Source organism: Trichomycterus rosablanca, chromosome 4 (assembly GCF_030014385.1).
Source record: "Trichomycterus rosablanca isolate fTriRos1 chromosome 4, fTriRos1.hap1, whole genome shotgun sequence".
Classification (NCBI taxonomy): Eukaryota; Metazoa; Chordata; class Actinopteri; order Siluriformes; family Trichomycteridae; genus Trichomycterus; species Trichomycterus rosablanca.
This window is the reverse complement of record NC_085991.1, coordinates 6,486,730-6,504,996: the sequence shown is the minus strand read 5'-3', so window position 1 is coordinate 6,504,996 and position 18,267 is coordinate 6,486,730. Positions and strand designations below refer to the sequence as shown.

General features: G+C 40.1%; 1 protein-coding gene and 2 long non-coding RNA genes across 5 annotated transcripts in view; 2 read left to right on the top strand and 1 right to left on the bottom strand.

Moving 5' to 3' along the window:
- The window catches only part of LOC134312177 (uncharacterized), a 121,428-nt gene that overhangs the window by 2,958 nt on the left and 100,203 nt on the right, over positions 1-18,267 (top strand). The gene's annotated exons all lie outside the window — the stretch shown is intronic.
- Positions 2,994-18,267, bottom strand: part of slc6a9 (solute carrier family 6 member 9) — a 61,857-nt gene continuing 46,583 nt past the window's right edge. For all 3 annotated transcript variants that reach the window (XM_062993902.1, XM_062993903.1, XM_062993904.1), the window contains 11 exons: positions 17,803-17,934; positions 16,826-17,099; positions 13,096-13,228; positions 12,797-12,931; positions 12,589-12,692; positions 11,459-11,696; positions 10,559-10,693; positions 10,382-10,481; positions 10,199-10,299; positions 9,872-10,042; positions 2,994-8,025 (listed from right to left, as the gene is read on the bottom strand). In XM_062993902.1, the coding sequence (XP_062849972.1) occupies positions 7,798-8,025; positions 9,872-10,042; positions 10,199-10,299; positions 10,382-10,481; positions 10,559-10,693; positions 11,459-11,696; positions 12,589-12,692; positions 12,797-12,931; positions 13,096-13,228; positions 16,826-17,099; positions 17,803-17,934 (1,751 nt within the window). In that variant the 3' untranslated portion in view covers positions 2,994-7,797. The remainder of the gene's footprint in view (positions 8,026-9,871; positions 10,043-10,198; positions 10,300-10,381; positions 10,482-10,558; positions 10,694-11,458; positions 11,697-12,588; positions 12,693-12,796; positions 12,932-13,095; positions 13,229-16,825; positions 17,100-17,802; positions 17,935-18,267) is intronic.
- On the top strand, positions 11,023-12,810 carry LOC134312176 (uncharacterized). The gene is made up of 3 exons (XR_010011509.1): positions 11,023-11,383; positions 11,471-11,724; positions 12,619-12,810. It is a non-coding gene; the product is annotated as an uncharacterized LOC134312176 (long non-coding RNA).

Sequence of the window (18,267 nt, the reverse complement as noted above, 5' to 3'; positions counted from 1 at the left end):
AGAGCCACCGTGCACAGGCGTGTGCAGGAAATGGGCTACAGGTGCCGCATTCCCCAGGTCAAGCCACTTTTGAACCAGAGAAGCAGCACTGGACTGTTGCTCAGTGGTCCAAAGTACTGTTTTCGGATGAAAGCAAATTTTGCATGTCATTCGGAAATCAAGGTGCCAGAGTCTGGAGGAAGACTGGGGAGAAGGAAATGCCAAAATGCCTGAAGTCCAGTGTCAAGTACCCACAGTCAGTGATGGTCTGGGGTGCCATGTCAGCTGCTGGTGTTGGTCCACTGTGTTTTATCAAGGGCAGGGTCAATGTAGCTAGCTATCAGGACATTTTGGAGCACTTCATGCTTCCATCTGCTGAAAAGCTTTATGGAGATGAAGATTTCATTTTTCAGCACGACCTGGCACCTGCTCACAGTGCCAAAACCACTGGTGAATGGTTGACTGACCATGGTATTACTGTGCTCAATTGGCCTGCCAACTCTCCTGACCTGAACCCCATAGAGAATCTGTGGGATATTGTGAAGAGAAAGTTGAGAGACACAAGACCCAACACTCTGGATGAGCTTAAGGCCGCTATCGAAGCATCCTGGGCCTCCATAACACCTCAGCAGTGCCACAGGCTGATTGCCTCCATGCCACGCCACATTGAAGCAGTCATTTCTGCAAAAGGATTCCCGACCAAGTATTGAGTGCATAACTGAACATAATTATTTGAAGGTTGACTTTTTTTGTATTAAAAACACTTTTCTTTTATTGGTCGGATGAAATATGCTAATTTTTTGAGATAGGAATTTTGGGTTTTCATGAGCTGTATGCCAAAATCATCAGTATTAAAACAATAAAAGACCTGAAATATTTCAGTTGGTGTGCAATGAATCTAAAATATATGAAAGTTTAATTTTTATCATTACATTATGGAAAATAATGAACTTTATCACAATATGCAAATTTTTTGAGAAGGACCTGTATATATATATTAGAGATGGGGCGATCGATCGACTTTAAATCGATATCGGCCGATTTTCAATCAAAATATGCAGTGTAGCGTCGGCACAGGCTTTACCCAGAAAGCCTTGCGGCAGTGGTGTCTAAGCTCACCGTGGCCGTGTATCCTGGTGTTGGGAGTGGGGTGGCTGCGGTGAGGGCTTGGTAAGTAGCTTATATGTTTGTCTGTTGTATGAATGTATGTGTGTATGAATGGGTGTCTGTCCCTAAACCACTGAGTGAACTGCCAAAGGCAGCTCACTTGCGGCCCCGACGCTATCCTTCCTGCTCGCCGGCGCCACAGTATGCTATCGACGATCGGACGATATTTCCCAAATGTAGCCGATCCGATCACTTGATATATAAAGATCATGTTAAGCTTAACAGCTCAGTGAATTGATCCAGACTTTGCGCTACAAAACACGAACCATCATTTACATTTACATTTTCAGCATTTAGCAGACGCCTTTATCCAAAGCGACTTACACAATGAGCTGAACACAATGAGCAATTTAGGGTTAAGGGTCTTGCTCAGGGACCCAACAGTGGCAACTTGGTGGTGGCGGGGCTTGAACCGGCAACCTTCTGTTTACTAGTCCAGTACCTTAACCATTGAGCTATCACTTCCATCACATCACCATTCATCAACCATCATACAGAAACCATCATGAAAGCTCTTCATGACCTAAAATAACAGAATTAACGTTGTGCATCATACATACGATGCAATTTTGCTGACTGAAATATTTACTTTAAAAAGATAATACAACCCGGTCACATCTGAGCCGATTCTATCAGCACATTATTCAAACTCAGTTTGGTAACTCGTAAGTGGTTCTTGCTTTTGATGTAAATGAGAACAGAAACGTTACAGAGCCAATCAGAGGCAAAAGTTTATTCATTACCAAATTCGTTAGTTCAGGATCATCTGCTAAACTTTTAGGGTAATCAGAACTTTTAGCTCCACAGACGGAACGAGTCTGACTCGGTGACCGCTCTGTGGTAATAGCGGTTTAATGAAGCTTTTTAATGTAAGAAAGTCACACAAAATGTTCTGTAGTAGCTGGTGTTTATTTAAAACCACAGCATTTATTAATAACAGTAAAAACGGAGAGAGAAACTTACGCGTCACATTCGACTCCTGAATCAGAATCATTTAAAGCGACACTGTGAACAAAGCGTTTTTTTAAAGAAACACACACACACGCTGTTGCTTTCGGTTTATCTTCACTGTGAGGCTCTTTTTAAGTTTTTTTCAGACTAAACTGGATAACATTAAACCTGTGTGTGTGTGTGTGTGTGTGTGTGTGTGTGTGTGTGGTCAGTTAGACTAATAAGATATGTCTCCTGTGGGTGAAAAAAATAATTGTTTGGCTACTTTATTATTTACTGCTGATTTTGCGCTAAAAATTGCATGTCATCCCCCCCCCCCCCCCCCCCCCACCCACCCCGATCGAAATCGACTATCGGCCGATTGCCCTGAAAGGAGATCGGAGATCGCAATCGATGCCAAAAGACCCGATCGGTCCATCTCTAATATATATATATATATATATATTACTGGCCTCCAGTAACTGAACAAGAAGAAAATAACTAATTTAACTTCCCAAAGTTTAACAGAGTAAGTAGACCACAAACAATAAGCTTATTGGACATTCCATTTCAAAACCATGGGTGGTAACATGGAGTTGTTGCACCCCCATACTAAACACCTATATATGTCCATATATATTCTTAAAATCATTGCCAGAGTATTTAGAGGGGGTAAAATGCTCTAAAACATTACAGATACTTTACTTAACAGTAAGAATGAGGCTTTTTCTTCTGTATAACCTTCCTGTCAAACCAACATTGAGTCATTGAGCCAGAAGCTTTGTTTTTCTCTTATCTGACCATAGAACCTGGACTTCTGGTAATTTGTGCATGACCGAAGTTAATTTTGAATAAACCCATAGGCAAAACATCTCCTTTATCAATGTAATAAGACCAGTGAAACACTACACGATCTCTGATCTTTAAAATAAACTTTATTTTTTTCATTTGAAATTGAACAATTTAAGATACACAGCTGACATAACTACAATTTTTGATGCATTTTTGCTCTAATGTTCAGAAGACATGGTTAGATATGTTTGATAAAGGTCTGAGTTCACCTCCTTGTGCTTTATTCTCCCTAAACGCATCGTATCTCCACTGTAGTGGACACAGACAGACTCTTTCATTTTAAAGCAGAACCTGCACAGGAAGCCAGATTGTAGTGACATCACAAAAAGTGACATTGTAAAGTGCGGTAATGACGCAATGCTGCATTCTGTTCAGAAATAAAAGTCTCAGGTAGCTGAAGAGATGAAATTCACAGTTATAGTTACGTATGTCAATGTACAACACTTCTGTATTAACACCTTCTGATATTTAGTGGAAATGAATAATACATGGACAAACTGATGGATAAAAAGTATATTCAAACCAGAAGCACATCGCTACAATATTTGACAATGTAATATCGAGAAGTATGTGTGTACACTGTTGCAGGGAAAAGTCTGACCATGTGAGGATTTTATAGGACCTTGACGCTTTAGTTAAATCGTTTAAAAAAAAAAATCAATATCAAAACTATTGCTAGATGTTAATGCTTTAAAATACTTTAATCTGACGTCTACATTTCAAAAATCTGTGGACTCTGGGAGTTTACAGAAACATTTTATGCATACTCTTTCATGTTTAATATAAGGTGGTTATTAGATTAACAAATTCAGATCAAAGTTGTAATTGGGTGCCTACACTTCCCAATAGTAAACAGGCACGTTTAGCTTTTCGGAAATGATAGGAAATGGAAAACAAAAATCCCATTTCCTGTGCTATAAATGGAGAGGGTGCATGGGGTAGTGGTTAGAAGAATTTCAGTGGCAAGTCAGGTTTTTCCCCACGTCTGTTAACGTGACTGGCAGAATGGTAACAAGCCAGCCTGGCTCTGCAAAAACAATAAATATATGAATACCTCCTTTATGCTTAATAAAAGAATTATGGAACACTAGTCCACTAAACATTGTCAGTTCACCACTGGTATCATTTTATCATGCTGCTTAAGATAAGGTCTTGTCTAGCTTAATGCTAAAACTAGTGTGGGCAGCACAGTTGTGTGTGTAGATGTTAAGTTGCCAGCTCTTAATAACCTCTTATTTAAAAGTGTGAGGTGAGTAAGTGTTGTTTTGAAGTGGATCAACCCCTGCCCCTTCCCCCCCAGTCCCTTTTCTAGATGATGGTGCCAAATGAATGAATAAAACTAGCCCGATGCACCAGTAGGGTCTACTACTGTAATGTAGTAGAAAAGGTAAAATAGTGTAAAACTAGTATTCATTTCTTATTTGGACACACTAGGATTTTCCAAAAAGCAAATCTTAAACAGATTCCTTGCATGTCCATGTTCGTATCTGAAAAACACATAAATCAACCGGTAATGTTTCCACTGCAATTTTAAAATACAGTAAGTTATTTAGTAGTTTTTATAACTTTTATTTTATACAATTGTAAGAACGGATTTAAAACACAGTGACAGTTCTAGCAAAGTGCCACTTGGCTAATGACATGCTATCTAATAGCTGCTAGCTAATATTATTACAAGCTACCTTTTTATATTCAAATGTGATTTCAACAAGGCGTACTATTGGAATTATTTTATAAATTATTTTATTTTATAAAGTACTAGCATTAATGATAATGGTATAGAGAAATTTCACATTCTCTGAAAGGATACATAATGGATTTGATGTAAACAAGGTAAAAATTCTTTCCAGCTATAAGGACCTGCACTGAGCACTAGGAAAATGGTTCGGCTGTGTTATAAGTTTGAGTCCATAGCATTAGTTTAACAACACCTCTGACAGTTCGGCTTGAGAAAATACATCTAGTGTCACTTTATATAGATAGAAAAATACAGTGTAAATGTAATACAGTTTTAGTACTATGAAAATAATACAGACAAAAACGACTCTCTTACAAAGGCAGACTGTTAAATGACAGCAGTTACAGAATAATTAGAATGACAGCTAAACTGCATTTACTCTGTACTAAGTATAGACTTATTAGATTCTAATTACACAGAACAAAGTACACAAGTATCACCAGCTACAAAAAAAAGTAAACCAAAAATAAAAAACATCGAGGTTCTTTCTGCTACAGAACGAACCTCTAGCTACCAGTTTTCCCAGTCCGATAATCATACCACATGCACAACAGTCCACTTATTATTTTACAATACTGCTCAGTACATTAATGGAAACGAAGCAGTGAGAGAGAACAAGACATGTACATGGTGCAACGGCATGAGCTTGATTCTTAAACACATCTATTAATTATGAATGATCTGCAATTACTAATAAAAAGGAAGGTGCACAACACAGGCTGGTAATACAAGTAACATGTTTTGACTAGAATTTTATGAATCAGTGTTGTGCTTAGTCAAAAGTATTATTATTGGTATTTAAATGGGCTGAAAGTGGACATGTGCTGATACTCCATTTTATATCTTGGCTTGTCTTGCCCCGTCTTCCGAGTATGAAACCATCAGAATATTATTTGTAGGTCTACAACGTAGTTTATTCTCTCTAATTTATAGATTAAATTTGAAATTAACTACAGGTTTCAGAAAAAAAACTAGGGACAAGCAATGAAATATATGATTAGTAAATTGGCACTAATATTTGACCTTTGCAGTACTGTGAGACACATAATAAAAAAGGTTTTACCAGAAGATAAAGTAAAACTGAGAATCAGCACATACCCAACCAAGCTGACTACAAACTGCAGGATGCACGTTGCCGTGCTGTGTGCATTTCATCATTGTATTTCATTTGCTTGTGCTTATTTCTTTCTTGGTGAGTCCTTTTAATTTCTTCATTTTTATTGCTGTTGCTGTTTAAGATGTACCTTGGGTTTTATACATCCAGACTGCTATCATACTCCCATTAAATGAAATATTTCCATTACCAAGAAAACAAAAAAGCAAAACTTAAATGGCAAATGGAACATGTAACATAATGTTCAGAAAAAAAACACAAAACCCCATGAGTATCTTAAATTGCATTAAAAATGCATTTGTAGCAGCTACACTGCTAGACCACTGCTTTTCTTCTGCAATATCTAGCAATATTCAGTGTTCCCAGGATGCTGATTAATGTATGAACATCATTTGTCTGTACACAGATACACTATAACAATGACAATTCCACCTCAAAATAATTCATAGACAGTGAAAAGGTTATTCTCATCTATGAGTTACAATCATACTATACAACAATTAATTAGTAAACCTCTATCCTAGACAATAAACAGTTTACATAATCACTATACAGTAAGGTCAGTAATCAGAACAACAGCCTTCTCTCTTCAAAACCACCTTACAGTAGCTCTCAATGCCTTGACCACTGTGGCAAGGTCTAAATGAAATAAAAACAATGTAAACACAAACACTAAAAACAATACATGCTCCATCAGCGTCCCAAAAATAAAGGTTTGTGCGTAGGGCCGTCATGGTTTCGGCTAAAAGAAAAATCAGCAGTATCCCAATATCAATCTTTTCGATGGTCAGTAAAAGTGATGTCATTTATTAGTAAGCATCTTGCTTACAGTTTTAATTAGTTTGACCCAACCCACTATTTAGCCACCAGTTGTACTAGACTTGACTGGTAAAATTGCTTTTTTTATTTTGCATTTCAAATCTGGTTCGTGTTGAATCATAATGCTTACCCAGGCAAACGTATATTAAAAATAAGTCTTGATTTAAATGGCTATAAAACGAAAAAGAAAAATCAATAAATGTATCAGATACATATCAGGTTTTAAAGTATTCCAGTTACCATGACAGCCCTGTTTCTGCATGTGATTTTATTTCCATATGAGAGGCTATATGTGTGTGAGCTACAGTACTGAGGCTATGGCAATGCCACACTCGCCATCAATTAAATGCTCCTTTCATGCACCTTTTGCATTGTAGGTTCAAATGGAAGACTGGTTAAAGCAATACTTTCAGACTCCAGTTCTAGAGGCACAATACTGCACTGAGTATCGATTTGACCTCAGTTAACACACCTCTTTCAACCCCTCGGCTCATCAGCAATGCTTTACAAGCTGATTTTGATCTGTTAGAAAAGGAAAAACTAATATTAGTGGGACTGCGACCCTTCAGCAGCTGATTTTGGCACCCCTGGGTTAGAGTGAAAGAATTCTCTCAAGTTAAAACTCTAATGTTAGCGTAATCACAAGCTGTGCACAACCCTGAGAATGGGTTTGGGAATTCATGGAATTGGAACGTGGTTAAATCAGGAAAGTTTTCTTCAGACACTTCTAAAAGCTGAAGGCAAAATATCCTTTAATACTACAAAAATTGGAACTGTTTAAATCAGCAAATACAACCCTAATGGGGTGCTGCAATGGGTCAGAATATAAAACCCGAAAATAAAATTTTATGATGCTAGAAGCTGTTGGGATATTTGGTCTTCATCTTTTAACCTGATCAGCACTGTCACTGCTGTACACACAAGAAGCTGAATCCTACTGCTGCACCAACCGTAGTCACATCTCAATATTACACGGGAGTTAAACCAATATATTCCACGATGCACTACATATATACACATGGCAGGGATGCATAAAATACTTCTTGCGAATGCATATGAACATTGTTTGTACTTACAAAAACCATTATTAAATTAAACAGAAGAGGGGTTTCGAAGGATAACCAATTTTCTCTAGAGGTTAGAAGCAATAATGCCCTTACAATATGTAAATAAAGGTTCAGCATGTGTGGCCTCGCAATTATGCGCTGGGCGTTGGGTTGCGCATAGAGCCGTTACTGCCTTTCGTGGTGAGACTCATCTCTTCCTTCTCTTTATCTGAATCTTTCTCCTTCCTCTCTTCTTTCATCTCATCTTTCAGTGGATGTACCTCCACAGATTCAGGCCCAGTGGTTGCATAGCGGCCCTTGCGATGCTCCTGCAGTGCTGGACCCCAGCTAGGATGCGGCCGTAGCGAGTTCTTCAACCGCTACAGCAAAGAGAGATAAAAATGAGATTATGTAATGACTGTCTTTCCTGCCTCATGGTAAACGCTTATCAAGTTTTTGAGATGAGTGCCGTTCTTCTGCCATTCAGGCTGACTGAGCATAAAAACAAAGCCATTTTGAATGTGCAGCGTGAGGTATAGATAAGCACGCACATTCAAAAGTCGCATTTTACATTGCCTGCATTTAAAGTGGTGATTGTGTGAGGTGGGAGCGTTCCAAGTATTTAATCACTTGTTTTTATTCAGTATACTTCAAGTGCAAACATTTACTTTAAATTTAAGTACTTTACTTTAATGTTCTGACTTGTTCTTATAAAACCTAAACAAAAAGTATACACCCAATAAAGTGTGTAAAACAAATCTACTGAAAATAATATCTAGAAACTGTATAGAAATGTGTTAGCCACTATTTGGAGGGACAATATTTTTGTAATATGTAAAAGGAAAAAAGCTACACATCAAACATTTTAGTCGTGCCTGTTTTTTAATCTACAATAATCATGGAACCATAGATCATCTAGTGTGTGATCTAGTGTACCACAGATCTCCCCATGTACTTTGTTCTCAGACTAAAGATAAGAAATGTCAGCGGTCACCTGAAAACAGTGGGCTCAACAGTTGCACTGTGAACAATAAGCAATTAACTGTACCGCGTTCGTCTGAGTTTTTACACACACTCCTCTGCCGAAAAGAAGGGCGTCCAGACAAGCACTTTTGAAACAATGTACTCTGATTAGATGAAATGAAAATAGATTTGGCATTTAGCGCATTGTGTGCATATTTTCCCTAAAACACAAAATAGACGGGTAAAGATGGGAGCATCATGTACGGCTTTCCATATGACTGCTAAGAGGGGTGAGGGTTGAGTTGAATCACATTTATAGAATTCTACTTACACTGCTTATGGACACACATTCACCCTTTGTCACAATCCCAAACTGGTGAGGTAAGGCAACTCTTACCTAAGCCTAGCTTTTGTCCACGAAATGGAACATCTCAATTTGAAGTCCATATGCTGTTACTGTTACATCATAACCTTTTATATTGTTGTATTATGTAGGCCAGTCTTCCTTGTAGATTTTAGAGCCGGACATTCCTCTGAGGCTCTTTTCTACACATGGGACTCCTCTCATTCCTATTGGAGACTTTAATTTTCCCCAGTACAAGCTAAGTCAGCAATTATATAAACCTAGTCTTCAGCCAGCTATCCACATCTTTTGACCTCGATGTTACACCACTACTTCTCTCTGACCATCCTTGTCTTTTTTCCCTTGATCTCCCTGCCCATTGTGTTGCAAACAGGACACATGCTTTTTCCACTCACCTGAATCTTCATTCCTTGTTAACCTCCTTACCACACCCAGACATGCTTTCTACCCTCCTACTTAATACATAAGTGAATATGTATGAGTAGCAGTCAACATCAACTGACCATCTTTGTCCTCAAACTAGGAAAACATTTCTACTCTGCTTTTAAGCTTTGTGTAGATGAACTCTGCAGCAACAGAAGACATTTAGGAGAGCTGAGAGAAAGTGGACTAAAGTAGCCTGTAGTTGATTTATATCTATCTTACCACACCACACAAGTTCGTATCCAATGTGACTTCTGCAAAGACATCCTTTTACACAGAAAAGTTTAGACTTTAGAGCCACACAAGCTTCATGCCATAGTTTTCCCGCCTCTACTTATTGCTATTTGTCATATTCAGAAAAATATTAACGAAATTAGCTAATATTTTTGTCCAGCTACCATTCCTTTTTGGAAGTTCTTTAACTAAGCTGCCAGCCGTAAATAAATTGGGATTTACAGAACAAACAAAAGTCTTACCTCTAAAAATGTGGATCCATCAGACATGGCAATTTTGAAAAGAGCATAAATAGGAATGCAGATCACGGAGGACAAGGCCATACAGAAGCCGATGACAAGTGACCAGTCTGGATACACATAGTCGTTGTAAGTGATGGGTTTATACTGGATCACTGTGAAGATCAGGATACACTGTATATACAGAGAGAGACAGTGAGAGTGACTGATCCTGCCCGGGATAAATTGGTGGTTAAACAGTTATTAATGACTTATATGTACATAGAGGAGTTTTGTGTAAACATTTAAGTCATCCCAAGAGACACGTTTGGTCTAAAATAACACACTCACTGTGATGATGAAGGGAGAGATGAACCTCCAGCAAACCCTGAAGAACAATGGAGGAGGGAAGCCCAACATCATCTCTACATCCTTAAAGTAGTTCCTGTGTCCTGTAAGTACAACGATAGCTTACAAGCATGCCTCCGTTTACAGCCAACTAAACAGCAGTAATGATCGTGGTTACTGACTTACCGTAAACATACATGATGCAAATGCACATAATGCAGGAGATAATGACCAGTGAGAAACTGGCAGCGTAGTTATCCATCAGCAGCAGCCAGTATATTCCCGCCTGCAACCACAAGGGGGCAACACATGAGAAACAGCACGATACATAGAGCTCGAGTGTGTCAAAAGTGCACAACTCACCCGGGTGGTCAGTGGCACTCCCAAGAGAAATCCGAGGACGGCAACTCCAAGCGTTATCACCGTCTTGTTTCGGATAATCCAGTCTGTGCCGATCTCGTCCACTACGGCTGTGACGAGTGTCTCCAAGAGACAGAACTGCACAAATTTGGGCAATTGAAAAACAATTTTTAAAAACATGCACGTACTTTATTAGATTATCAGGCTAGTATAAAGCTGGTAGTTATAAAATACACTGTTAAAAAAATGAAGGGACACTTAATTAGCACAGTATGACACCCACACAAAGTGTACAGGCACACTGGAGAGGCAACAGCAAGACAACCACCCAAAAAGGAAAGAGGTCTTGCTTGTCGTGGCCATAAATAATTACTCCTCCTTATGATTCCTGACAGATTCTTCTCTGGATTTGTACTTTGCTAGTGTCCTTGTTACTGAGGCAGTACCATTTTAGGCTGCACAGGTAGTCCAGCTCCTCCAGGGTGGCACAGTGTCGTCACACAGCACAGGAGAATGCAGGAGCTCCCAGGATGAGGGCCATTACAAGAGGAGAGCTAGACAGGGCTGAAGAAGGGCATCTTACCCTGCAGCAAGACCGGCATTTGCTACTTTGTTTAAAGAGGAACAGAGGAGGAGCAATGCCAGAGCCTTATACTGGGCTGCTAGTCAAAAACATGTCCATGAGGGCCCAAAGTCTTCTAGTGCGACTTGTGCTCTCAGCCCACTGATTGACCATACAGTCTAGAGGAGACACCATCCGCCATTTCATCAGGACCATGCTTAGATGTTGTTGGGACTTCATACTGGCACGTGAAGGCCATACACATTGTAAGTGCTCGTGAGTGTTTCCTTAATTTTTTGGAGCAGTGTCATAATGCCATTTAATCACATGGACCAATTTACCTGTGTGCCAAGGCCCAACAGGATGAGCATGAAGAAAAAGAGAAGAGACCATAGCGGTGAAATAGGCAGTAGTGTCAGGGCTTCTGGGTAGGCAACGAAAGCCAGGCCTGGCCCATGATCAGCCACCTCGGACACGTCCACGCCCAGGTGCTGCGCCATGAAGCCCAGAATGGAGAAAATGACAAAGCCAGCGTATACACTCGTAGCGCAGTTCGTCACGCTGATAATGATGCTGTCTCTGTTAAGCCGTAAAACAACGAAAGTGTGTAAGTGCCAGCCAGAGTGATGGCATACTGTTAATCACTTTATGTTCCAAAGGTTAGACAATTGTGTGAGGTCAGAAAAGTAAAGTGAGGATTGCATCCGGGCCCCTGGGACCCAGGCACCCTTAATAGTAAGGGATTTTTTTCAGGGTCTAAATAAAGTAAATAAATAAATAAGATATACACAATATGGCCAAAAGTATTTGGACACCTCTCTATGAGTTTGTTGAGTAAATTTGTGCCCACTTAGTCAAAATAGCATTTATATGGCTGTTAGCAAGCAAATTCTTAAGCCAAAAGTAATTTTAATTTGCCACATAATCCTATAAGTTCATGCAGTTGAGCCTAGTATTGTGGGGAAAAAGTTATTTCATATATAGTGCTCCAATTTATGTATTTTAATTTGAAGTACTATTTGGTTTTTGTCGCCTCACAGCAAGAAGATCCTGGGTTAAATCCTCAGGTGGGGCGGTCCGGGTCCTTTCTGTGTGGAGTTGGCATGTTCTCCCCGTGTCTGCATGGGTTTCCTCCGGGTGCTCCGGTTTTCTCCCACAGCCCAAAGACGTGCAAGTGAGGTGAATTGGAGACACAAAATTGTCCATGACTGTGTTCGATATAACCTTGTGAACTGATGGACCTTGTGTAATGAGTAACTACCGTTCCTGTCATTAATGTAACCAAAAGTGTAAAACATGACGTTAAAACCCTAATAAACAAACAATTTGGTTTTAATTTAAAAAAAATGTAAAGCTGCAATTACAAATCAGACATAAATCACAACCTCTAACATTTATTAGGAGTAAATTAATTACAAATTCCAGCCTTAACAGTACTAAAACAGAGTGTAAATAATGCCAAGTTCAGTACCTGAAACAGTTGTTGTGGAATTTATTATAGGACGCCATGGTGATGAGACCACCCCAGGCACAACCCAGAGAGTAGAAAATCTGAGAGGCAGCATCACCCCACACCTACAAAACACACACACATTCCCACTGTCTCACCCAAGAACCAACTAACCACATTTCTACTTTTCACCTGAATTAAATGTATTCTAAATATCTGGCTTACTGACCTTGGCATCCAGGATTTTCTCCCACTGTGGGGTGAGGTAGTATTTGATTCCGCTGACAGCACCTTCTAATGTGATTCCTCGTATGAACAGAATGGTCAGCACCACGTAAGGGAAAGTTGCTGTGAAGTACACCACCTGAGACGCATGTGACATCATTATTAGTACATCAAAGCCGTCATTCTGTCAAAAGTGCAGCTGAACTCCAAAAAAGCCAAACGTTGTAGAAACAGTTAATAATTTTAAATCTAGAAGAGTTGCCACTCTAGGTTGGTGAACAGATGGCGGATGCTCTGGCTCACCTTGCCTGAGGACTTCACCCCACGGATGAGACAAAGGAACACCACCACCCAGGAGATAGCCAGGCAGCCCAGGATAGGGAGGCGCACCTCGCCAAAGTCCCCTATGCCATCTGAGATATTCAGTACGTAATTCCTGAATGAATGAGAAAAAGGGAGACAAACTGAGGAAAGCAAATGTATGTAGCTGAAGCATATGGAATTCCTCAAAAAATTTTGATCTTTGATTTCTCAAAGAACATTCCCTGATGTTGTGGTGCACTTAATTCTACATTTGGAAAGCAAATAAAGCAAAACGATCTTAAGTTATGTATAATATAAATGTATTTTTCATAATAATTTTGTATAATTGTAAACTTTTTTTTTTATTTTGCATTTAATTATCACTGCATCAAACCAGATGCATCAAACCATTAATTATGAATAATAATGGGCACTCGGGTGATAAATTACTCTAGCCCACTATCGCTGGGATCCAGGGTCCGAATCCATAGCTGTGCTATCGGTCAGCCGGGCGTCTACATACAGACATGACTTGTCTAGAGGGAGGAAGGAGGCTGTCGTATAGATAAAGCGGGGGGGGGGGGGGGGGGGGGGGGGGCTTAACCAGGTGGTAAAACATGAAAATAATAATAAATAATGATTTGATTGTGCTTGGTCCTCATGAAAAATAATGTGAATGAGTTTTACTTCCCACCATCTACTGTTTTGCAAAAACACTGAGACAAAAGTAATGTGACACCTCTTGTAATTATTAAATTCATGTGTCTCTTTTGACTATATGGGCACAAATTCCCACAAACATACTTGTAATTCTTGTGAGAAGCCTTCTCATAAGAGAATGTTCCTCAAAGAAAAATGAGAATGAGATTTGCATATTTTCCCCTCTACAGTGCATAATCATTAAACAGTTCAAGGAATTTGGAGGCATTTAAGTCCATAAAGGGCAGGGGTGCAAGCTTAAGCTGAACACATAGAGGTCACTATTTCTTTTTGAAATGGGATGTCCAACAAGCTCATGGTCAGGTGTCCAAATACTTTTGGCCATATTATATGTGTGTGACTGTGACTGTTAACAAAGTGTGAGTAATTAAACAAAAAAGACAGCTTACACATAAGCTGTTCTTTATCCTTGTACAAAAACAACACATTCAGAATAAAAAGACTACAGGGCATTGAGTGATTGAAACGACAATCAAATTTCTCTCCATATGAGGACTTTTTGTGCCATATGTTAGCATTTAAAAATCACTAAGAGAGGACTCTGTCACTCTGATCGGTGTGTTTGGGCTAGCAGTAACAGCTGAACTTCGTGGCACACAAAAACAATCCAATATTTCAAGACCACGGCTCAATCCAAACAACTTTTGCCCTCACAATGAGTGGCTTGAGGCGAAGAACGGCAGCAACAAAAACGCCTTTCACGCTGCAGTGACAAACATCAAGAAGAGCTAGGCACGAACAATTTACAAAGTCATTTAACACGGGGTACATACGCCTCGCTGTCAAAGCCTGTCATTCTCTACTCGCTGGCGGAGGAAGAAGGCGTACTGATGTGTGTTTGTGTGTGTGTGTGTGTGTGTATATATACACACACACACACCATACACAGAGACCAACCAACAAAAATGATGTTGCATTGTCACCAATTTCTCAGCAGGAGGCTGGTTATATAAAGGAATCAAAAATACGCACATGTTTATGCCTTCTTGCTCCAAATCTAAGATTAATCCAGCATTCCCATAACATACAAATGCAGAAACAATCATTTCCAACTTTTTCCCCCCATTGGAAAAGAACCTTTAATGAAAGCATGTTAACCTATCCAGAAAATTGCAGCGGTTAAAGTGTTTACAGTACAGTTAAATATCTCAGACTTAGCTATTGTACAGTGCTGGGCTTCAAACCCACAACCACCTGACTGATAACCACTCACCTACCACTGCCATTTCAGCGTTTGCTTTGGTATGAAATGAACCGCCTGTCTCTTGTGGCATTTAGCAGATTAGTATCTCTCCACAAGGGGGAGTAGTAGTAGAAGTTTTTATCAGGACCGCTCACACTGGTGATTTACATCAGTGACAAGATGATCTAAGCCAGCGTTTTTTTGGCAACAATGGCTGCATTTAAAATGATTTCTTAACAAAATGTTAACTCTGTCTGGTGAGTTTATCGATCTTGATCATTTACATCAGGCTGCGTGCACTTGATACCCTTTTTTGCGTTGGCTGTGCCTTTGTTTTCTATGAAGTGACAGTGCGCTACCTTGAGCATCACGCCCTTGAACACTGCACACACTTAATGCTTTGAGGTTGGGTTTTTGTTGCTTGCTGCTGAGCTGAAAGTTAAATCCGAATGAACTATGGCACAGGTTGCCGATGACCTTTTCAAAGCACCGCCAATGAAACTAATTGTAAAAACCACCTCCTTGTTTTTACACTCACTGTCCATTTTATCAGCTCCACTTACCATATAGAAGAACTTTGTAGTTCTACAATTACTGACTGTAGTCCATCTGTTTCTCTGCATGCTTTGTTAGCCCCCTTTCACCCTGTTCTTCAATGGTCAGGACCCCCACAGGACCACTACAGAGCAGGTATTATTTAGGTGGTGGATCACTCTCAGCACTGCAGTGACACTGACATGGTGGTGGTGTGTTAGTGTGTGTTGCGCTGGTATGAGTGGATAAAACACAGCAGCGCTGCTGGAGTTTTTAAACACCTCACTGGTACTGCTGGACTGAAAATAGTCCACCAACCAAAAATATCCAGCCAACAGCGTCCTGTGACCACTGATGAACGTCTAGAAGATGACCGACTCAAACAGCAGCAATAAATGAGCGATCGTCTCTGACTTTACATCTACAAGGTGGACCAACTAGGTAGGAGTGTCTAATAGAGTGGACAGTGAATGGACACGGTATTTAAAAACTCCAGCAGCGCTGCTGTGTCTGATCCACTCATACCAGCACAACACACACTAACACACCAGCACCATGTCAGTGTCACTGCAGTGCTGAGAATGATCCACCACCTAAATAATACCTACTCTGTGGTGGTCATTTGGGGGTCCTGACCATTAAAGAACAGGGTGAAAGTAGGCTAAAAAAAAGCATGCAGAGCAACAGATGGACTACAGTCAGTAATTGTAGAACTACAAAGTGCTTCTATATGGTAAGTGGAGCTGATAAAATGGACAGTGAGTGTAGAAACAAGGAGGTGGTTTTAATGTTACGGCTCAGTGTATGATGTCAGGAGAAAAGCGCAAACATCAACTGTGCTTTGAAAAACTGATTCTCATTGTTTTACAAAATGCCGGGTTTGCACTGTAGATAAAAAGTTCATATTGGAATCACTTGTCGTGGCTTTGTAGCTTTTTGAAGTGATTCAGTTTACCTTTAGAAGACATCTGAGGACATTTTAGTTTTTTTTTAGGTTTTATTGGTGTAAAATTTGGCCAGATCAGGTATGTGGTGACCCCTAAATACGGAAGCAGCTGAAAGACTGTGACCTCTACAGAGTAATTGAATTCTCCCATCTCACTGCTCTGAGAACTCAAACCTGAATTTACGCAGATTATGCTAAACAGATTATGGAGATGAGCATCAACAAATAGAGCAACATTAATTACCAGAACACTACAGCAACACGAATCGAATCATATCAAGGCAATAAAAAAACTGCTATGCTATATGTGGCAAAGGTTTTAAGAAGCGCACTGGTGCCATGCTTACCTCCAGTATTCTTCACTGGGACTTGTCCTCTTGGTGCGGTTGATAACCTCAGTGAGGCCTGACACTACACTAGTGGTGACGTTGGCTATAGTGGCGTTTGCCCGTGGTGTGTTTACTACGCCGCTGCAGTCAGGGGAGTTCCACGGGTTGTTGCAGTATGTCCATGGCAGTAGGTTGGTCATGGACATGAAGAAGTAGTAAATGGCAATGCAGATGACCACATTGTAATAGATTCCAATGTAGGTTGAGACCACCATCATTCCATAGCCGACACCTACAGGGAGAACATTAGGGTTACTTAACTTGCTCATCACTAAGCAAAATAACCCGTCTTCTGTTATTATTGCTATTATTATTAGGATGCTCGGGTTGATGCTAGCCCTCCACCACTAAGATACAGGTTCAGATTTCAGCAGGTACTGTCGGCCAGCCGTGCAACTAGGTGCACGATGCAGGATGACACCCCAGAAAGGATGCAGTCCATCACAGTGCCTTGGTCGGCTCCCTCTCAAACACAGCCATTCATGTCTTTGTAGACACCTGACTGGGGATTTGAACGAAGAATCCCAGTGATGGTGAGCTAGCGTAATTTACCACTACCAACTCGAGCAACTGAAATGAAATTTTAAAGCTTGTTGGACATTGAACACAAGACAGGGCTTAACCCCTACCCCCCTTCCCCAAACCAACCTAGCCAGTTATGTCTGTGTAGATGCCTGGTCTGCCGATAACACTATGGCCTAACGTAATAGACTGCTGCACCACCCCAGCACCTGTGATATTTCCAGTACATCTGCTTTATCCGAATTGGGTACAGTTTTTGTAAACGATCAGAATGTGCATAACTAGATTTATATGTACATATTTGGTAATCATACATAGGTAGACGCTCTGTTTCTGAGTAGCATCTTGTAACAATTACAGTCCTTAATTCTATGAGATTCCATAACTAAGTGGTGCATCAATCGTTGGCTCACCTTTAAACATGGGGCTGACTTTCCACACGCCCAGGCAGCCCAGTGAGGTGAACTGGCCAAATGAGAGCTCCAGGAAGAACAACGGGATGCCACAAAACACCAACATGATGAAGTACGGGAACATGAAGGCACCTGAAGGACAGACACACAAAATGTATCAGGCTGCTTTAACTAATATGTAATAATAATTCTGTTAACTTGTATTTCAGACACTAGAAATGGTTGAGATAAAAACATGCTTAGTACACTTTTATATGCCAGAAACAAATACAGGAAGAAATCTTCATTAAACCTTCAGTCTCTAATTTAGATGTTTATAACCCTATTGAAGATGTTTGAAAGACGATTGAAGCTAATTTGGCCCTATTGAAAAGTGAGAGTGACCAGTGGATGCCATTGGTGTTAGGAGAACTGGCGAGCTTAATACTGCAGAGACTGCCCTTTTATGGGAATATTAACACACCT